This window comes from Egretta garzetta, unplaced genomic scaffold (genome assembly GCF_000687185.1).
Source record: "Egretta garzetta isolate BGI_Z169 unplaced genomic scaffold, ASM68718v1 scaffold153, whole genome shotgun sequence".
In the NCBI taxonomy this organism is placed as follows: domain Eukaryota; kingdom Metazoa; phylum Chordata; class Aves; order Pelecaniformes; family Ardeidae; genus Egretta; species Egretta garzetta.
Window position 1 is genome coordinate 533,812 of NW_009259114.1, and position 7,278 is coordinate 541,089.

Genomic DNA, 7,278 nt, shown 5'->3' on the forward strand with positions numbered 1-7,278 from the left:
TGTGCGGCGGGGGGGGGGGGCGCACATATGTATGTGTTGAATTTCCAGGGTTATCTTTAAAACCTTCGCTCTGAGGGGTGCGAGTGTGATTGTGGGAGAAACTGCTCAAGCTCCAGCCCAGCAAAGCACCAGAGGCAGCGGGGCGCAGGTGGGCTGCAGGACGGAGGGGTGGCAGACCATATGGGAATTACACCTTTAGAAACCAAACGTCCTGTGGTTTTAAAAGCAAGTTTAGAGACAGTACAGCTGTCTCAGATGCCCTTTCTTCTGGTTGCTCTGATATTTGCTCCTTTCTTTTTTGTGTGTGTGTTTTATAATGATAATTTTATACAGATTCAGGCTTTTAAAAATAGAAATTCAGGACTTGTTGGGCTCAGGAACAGAGCCAGCTCTGAGATAACAGGCTGGTTTATAATTAGTGCGAAATTCACCTAGTATCCAGCTCCCAAACAGATCACTGGCTGGGAAAAATAGAATGGGTAAGGCAGAGGCATTAATGAAAACATTATCACTCCTAAGCTACCTCCAAAGAAGAGAACTTAGTTACTGTAAATAAAGCATGTGGCCTGACAGCTGCAGGGAGCAGAAAGCCCATGGGACTCCTTGCTGCCGCCAGTTCAGACCCACGTGTCCTGTCCTCATCCTCCAGCCCAGATCAGATAATCAAACTTCATAAATTCCTCGGGTGCCATCACTGGGGACTATGATTTTTTTATTTAGTGCTTTCTCCACCATGGGCAATGTTTCAAATACGTGACAACCACAAGCAATGAAGAGAAACAGCAAAGATTTCGGGAAATACAAGCTTCATAAAAGAAACTCTCCCTCTCCTCTCCCGAAGAAGGAATTTCCAAACTGAGATTTAAAGCAGATGAAAGGCCTCACAACCAAGTTTCATCTGGCGATATTTCTCTTTCCTCCAAAAAGAATGAACCAGCCATTTTAATAATCTAGACAGCCAGCCTGTCTGGGCTGGCATTCACCCAGCATCATACCTAAAAAAGCAGGAGGGAATCCAGATTTTGTCTTTTCTTCTTCATCTTGCTGAAGCTCTGAACTGCTGAACTTCCTTACTATGATTCCACTGTGAAATTTGAAAGATACTTGTCAATAAAAACCCCAAGACAAATTATTTGTCATTAAGAAACAGATTTCCTAAAAAAAATCTATAAAATTAACTCAAGAAATGCTGAATACAGAATGTATACATATATAAAGTACATCTGAAGTACGAATAGAAATAGGTCTGAAATAGATCACTATTAAACAAGGTAGCGATGCATTTTTCAAACAGTGAAGCTTTTTTTAAAGCCAATTTTACATCTTAGGCTATGTAGGATTTTATTTTCTAAATTTAAATCCTTTGCAGTGATGCAAAGAGCCTCTCCTTCCTCTTCATGCCTCCTCCTCCTCCCCTTCCCCTAGCCCTCGCTCTCCTGAATATAACTCTGCAGCGATACTCTGCTTTGGAGCTGTATCTCCCTAGGCCTTGAGCCAGCACGGATGAATAAAATTTTGGGAACAATATGCTCAGTGACTGTGAAAAAGGAGTGGCATGCCAACTACTTGTACCTCCTGCCAGCTGCTCCTTAAAGCATTAGTTGCCACTAGGTCTGGAAAAGTCATTTTGCCCCAGTTCTGCCAGGCAAGTGACAAAACTCTTGGGGAGCCCTTCTGAAAGGGGGACAAGGGGAGGGAGCAAAATTAGAAAGGGCCCAGATGCTTGGAAGGGTGCCACAGGCTAGTGTAACTCATAAACCACCAGAAGTTTACTGTTATTATTAGAAATAACGTTTCATAAAAAGCACTAATATGGTTACATTTTGCTCCACCACCTCAGAAACATCCCAAACTCTTCCCCGTGAACCTGCCTGGCTTCCTGCAGGCATTGGATCCGTTGGCTGTAGAGTTTTCCTCCACAACCCCTCTTCTGTTGCCGATGAAGTTTAGTTTTACTTTCAAAGGAACATGACAACAGTTTCATCAATTCAGTTCCTGCTGTTTAATGCAACTGTATGGAAAATGTCCTCATACTATAGAAGAGGGCAATTACAGCAAGTGAATTAAAAGAAGTGCAAATATATAGTAGTTACTGTTTAAAATCTGCTTGTCAGCAGTAAATTAGACTCTATGTATCCCTGTGTACCAACCCAATTGCTACAATACTCCACCGGGGCTCCTGATCAGAAAGCACGCCCACACAAATGAGGCTAAGTGGTATCCTGCCATTGACAAAGTTCTTTTCTGGTCTTGAGTATCTTTTCTTATTCATTTTTTTCATGTCTGGAATTGGTTGTTAACATTAAATCTAGGACTGGCAGCTTGGTGCTCATTTAGATACACTTGCCTAAATATACTGTTGTCCCTGGAAAACTGCTGTTCCCTTCATTCCTCAGCTCTCCACGAAGGCTTGCAGCTTTGTTCATGCCCTCAGCCATTTAGGTGCGTCATCCTCATTTGGATTTGTTTCTGTAGAGCAGCATTTGCAGCAGCAAGAAAGAAGAATAAGCAAATCTAGCAGCTTGCAAAACCTGAAACTTCTTCAAGCTTTAAAGTTAGCAAAAATGAGGTACTAAATTTAAAATATACTCAAAGTAGGTGTTTCCCTCCACAACGTGTAAGCAATGTGTGCAACTGCTGAAACTTGGGTTACTGTCTCAGATCATCACAGTGCAATACACTCCTGTAAGCACACAGTGGCTCCAGCAAAACTGCAGCGGGATCACAAAATGGGAAAGACAAACAAAATATCCTGGAGAGTCTTAGGTGAATGTAAATAACATTTGTTTTTCTGCACAACAAGTATGCTACTAGGGAAAAAGTGTTTTGCTTCATATATCATTAGTATGAAGATGTATCAGCATGCCAAGGTGAATTACATAAATTCACTGTACTTTCTTATCCTCATCACTAAGTTGTAGGTTTCTTCCTTACATGAAAAATTAATGCCTAAATTGGGGGTTTATTCTGAAATGTAATCTTCACAGTTTCAGGTCACAGATAGCACAGCTTTGTATTTTAAACTACAAGATAAATGTATATGATGCTGTCTTAAGGAGCTAACTTGAATGAAGGATTTTGGAGCATCCCTCACAATGAAAAGGGCTAAAGTAATTGTAAACAGCTTATGGACCTGGCATCTGCTGTACGGTGCCTCCCTGTTTGTGCTGGAAATCAATGCTGGAGAAGTAGGGTTGCACAAAGGGACACTGCTTGCAAGCTGAGGAGCAGAGAACTCAGTGGAAAGCAGGGAAGAGGCTCTGTAAGGTGATACTTGAGCAAAACCAGCTCAAGAATGGAGAAAAAAAAACAGGATTTTTAGACTCCATCTGTTATAATGACAGTCTAATTGAGCTTTAAACTCAGTATTGTATTCTAAGGCTATGCCATAATAGCTAATTTGCTTGTAAATGGAGGTCGGTAATGCTTTATGTGTGACATCCCACATCTAGATAGTGATTTTCCTCTCCATTTATGAAGAAATTTTATGTAAAGAAAGCCATGAAGTGCAAGCTCCTCCTCCCTCTCTCAAATCCTTTGAGTATTAAATTGGTTTGAAGGTATATATGGGTTTATGTATAAGTATCCTTCTCTTGTCACTGCAATTTTAAGATGATTTTATTGGCTTTCTAGACCCAGAAAAAAAAAAAAAACAGATTTGCTTTATTTTTTCCGACTATTCGATCAATGTTCATTTCTGTTACACATAGAAAAACTAATTCTACCCTACGAATAAAGGATTTAAAATAAAATGCAGGGAACATTTTCAATGCATTAAAACCCATACAGACATATATATATATATGTATTGATTCAAATCTTTCCCCATCTGTATAGGGCCCAGATTCTCCCAAGACAGAAAAATAGTATTGTGTGAAGTATTGGCACTAGTGCAGTAGGATAGATAGAATTAGGAGCTCATTAATGCAATGTCAGTTGAACAAATGCTTGCTCTCTCTCAAAAAAGGAAAACATGTAAGCAAACAAACAGCAAAACAAAATAACCCTGCCAGTCGTCATGGAAAATGCTGCCGCTTTGTGAATAGAAATGCTTCTGTTCGTCGAGAGGAGTGCTCATGTTGTGTATAAAAGTCATAACCCCAGGAGATACGTTTCACAGCAACATTTCCAACCTCCCTGACCTGTACAGGGATGGATGGGGATGACAAAGCTGTTGCTCTATTATCATTATGCTGAAAAGCAAAAAGATCTGTCTGTCCACAGGTAGTCGGGCATTTACCACGTGGTGTTTACATTTAGTTACATTCAGTTTCCAAATATAACCAGGTAATATGTGGGATTTAGAGACTCATCTTACTTTTGGTAATTAAGTTGTAGGGCTAGAAAGTGGTCCAAACTGCTCTGGGCAGGCTGTCATTTCACACCCTTCCCAAGTATAATTTCCTTTATTCATGATCTCCAAGCCAGGGAACAGGAGTAATGTGAGGTCCAAAGAGCCAGTACAAATGCATTAGTTGATCCTGCCCTGAGTCACCCTGCTTTAAAAACTTGGGAATTCAGTGGGAACAGTGTTTTGAAATGTAATACCTAAGGTCTTTCCGTGGCCCACTGAACAGTTCATCTTCTTGCCCTTGCTGTTGTGCTGTGGTTAGCTTACAGTATGGCTAGAAGACAACGTCTTCTTCAGAGGGCAAGGATATGCTGTCTCTCTAGTCCTGAAATTCACTCATCAAGTTCAATATTTTGATTCCAGCTTTTAGCAATGACAGATAAATTTTCCTCTTTTACTTTTGAGCAAAATCAGGTATTAAATGGACACGATGGTTTGATGAATAATCCAGCAAATATTTTCCTGCATACATATCAACAGCCAGTTTACAGAGGACTTGTTCTTTTAAGATCTGTCAAAAGACTTGGGAAAAATAAGTATAATCTGCTTTATTGTATGATTGAAGATGTATTGTTACTGTATCATCAGTATTGAGGTTGGTCAGCTCCCAGAGATTACTTAGCACAGCTAAATGCTTGGATATACTTGCTTTTCTCGCAGATTATATGTGACAAGAATAGACTTGGGCAGTTATTACATAAGAAGGACTATTTAAAGTTCATTCATTTTAGTGTAATTCTGGCATTTATAAATTAAAACCAGCCTGCTTCTTGTTCTTGTGGATTGGAGAAGCTCAAAGAATCTCCAGCACGGAAAATATATTCTCACTTCACAGCTCAGTGTTTCACATGGGGAAGGGACTTTATTACCACAGTGCACTATATTACAACTTCTCCTATTAATAATTTCTATGTGCATCATACACTGCACACTGTAGTATCCCCTGGTGTAGTCTAATCTCACTGCCCTAATGCTCACCAGCTCTATTCTTGTAGTCATACAGATTTAATGAGAAAAAGATGTTTGTTTGAAGAAAGACGGCTTATGCTGAATACTGAATACCTAGTTCAAGTGTACACTGGTGTATTACCAAAACAATGAGGTAGAAGTCCTTTTCAAAACAGCTTCAATTTTTTGTGGCGCATCCAACTGAACCACTGTGTTTTAAACACTGACACTTCTGACGACAGAATACTATTTAATTTCACAGAAACTGGTGTTCAAATATTAGTAGTGAACTGTTTTGTTCGCACAGATCCCACTGTTAAGGCACAGAATTTGGTTAATGGGATGCCATTAGCTTTCACTTTTCTCTGGCATTGTCAGCACATGCATTAAGAACAACTACATGAGGATAACAAACCAGGTGTGGGTAGGACAATCACCCCAGCAGTGCCTTCCAGCAGCTCCGCCCTGACACAAGTCACTGTGCCATGGCTTTCCCAGAGCCATGCTGGACCAGAGAGCCACCCCAGTGCTGCCTCCTGTCACTCCCCTGGGGCAACTGGGGCGGCAGGAAGAGTCACAGATTTTCTGCAACACCTCTGGTATATTTGCAGTTTTAGAGGCAGAGGCTTAGAAATAGGAAAGAGGAGACCAAAAAAAAGTTGAAGTGTCATACTAAAGGCAAGTCCTCTTGTAACCAAGATGATAGCTGTTTTGTTATGTATCTTAGTCTTAAGGACCAAGGTGATGGGAGAGTTAAAACGCTAACATTATTGCTAAGCTACTACCTGCAGAACCTATCCATTTTAATAATAGGTTAAGGAGTGTTTTAATGTAACCAAAGTAACAGGTTTGTGGTGTGTTTTAGAAACTGGGTGCTATGGAAAAAGAAACAAGGTACAGTAACAATGCGCATGCTCAACAAGGAGGGCTCAATCAAAGGACACGCGGTACAGCCCCCCAGATACTACCAGAGACGCCCCTCAGCTTTTAAGGATGCATGCGTAATGACTATGTAAATATGATAATTAGTTCAGGGAAATTCAATGCATATGTATGTAACGAGGTGATATAAACTTTAGTTGATGTAACCTGTGGTATGCACGCTAGGCGGAATGATCCCCGGTGCATCTGGCACCATGAATAAAGAATGCCCACCTTTTAACACTACATTGGTGTTACGAGGATTATTCCCAATTTTGGTGACACTCTCTAAGGAGAGCTGTGCAAGCTTCTGAACTTTGGTCAGACTTTTTATGAAAGACACATATGAAATGTTAAAATCCATTTACTTGGCAGTATTTGGCTTTTAAGAGTGCTTCTGAAGAATGCTGTGCAAAAAGATGCCATTTTCATGGAAAACAACAACTATTCCAGGACATCATATGGCAATCAACCCCTAATCTAATTATGCACGTACATCTTGAAAGATTAAAAATGTTCCACAATCTCCTATATAAAATCAGCACTGTCTTTCCTTCTTGTGCCAATTCCATCCTGCTTTTCTGTGGAAAGCGCTTCATCTGCAATATTCGGTCAGGACAAATTTCATAAATACTGCTTAGTAGCTTCCATATGAGATATTGTAAAGAATCATAGAATCATAGAATAGAATCATAGAATCACTTTGGTTGGAAAAGACCTTTGAGATCATCGAGTCCAACCTTTAACCTAACCCTGCCATCCCACCACTAAACCATGTCCCTAAGCATCTCATCTATCCTTCTTTTAAATACCTCCAGGGATGAGGACCATACCACCTCCCTGGGCAGCCCATTCCAGAGCCTGACAACCCTTTCGGGGAAGAAGTTTTTCCTAATGTCTAGCCTAAACCTGCCCTGGTGCAACTGCAAACCATTCCCCCTCGTCCTAGCGTCCATTACCAGGGAGAAGAGGCTGACCCCCACCTCGCCACAGCCTCCTTTCAGGTAGTTGTAGAGGGGGATCAGGTCTCCCCTCAGCCTCCTCTTCTCCAGACTAAA

General features: G+C 40.8%; 1 protein-coding gene across 1 annotated transcript in view; it reads right to left on the minus strand.

The window, feature by feature from the left end:
• GRIN2A (glutamate ionotropic receptor NMDA type subunit 2A) overlaps positions 1-7,278 on the minus strand; it is a 185,988-nt gene that overhangs the window by 73,531 nt on the left and 105,179 nt on the right. Inside the window, exon 3 of the mRNA XM_009635462.1 lies at positions 1,502-1,514. Coding sequence (XP_009633757.1) covers positions 1,502-1,514 — 13 coding nt within the window. The remainder of the gene's footprint in view (positions 1-1,501; positions 1,515-7,278) is intronic.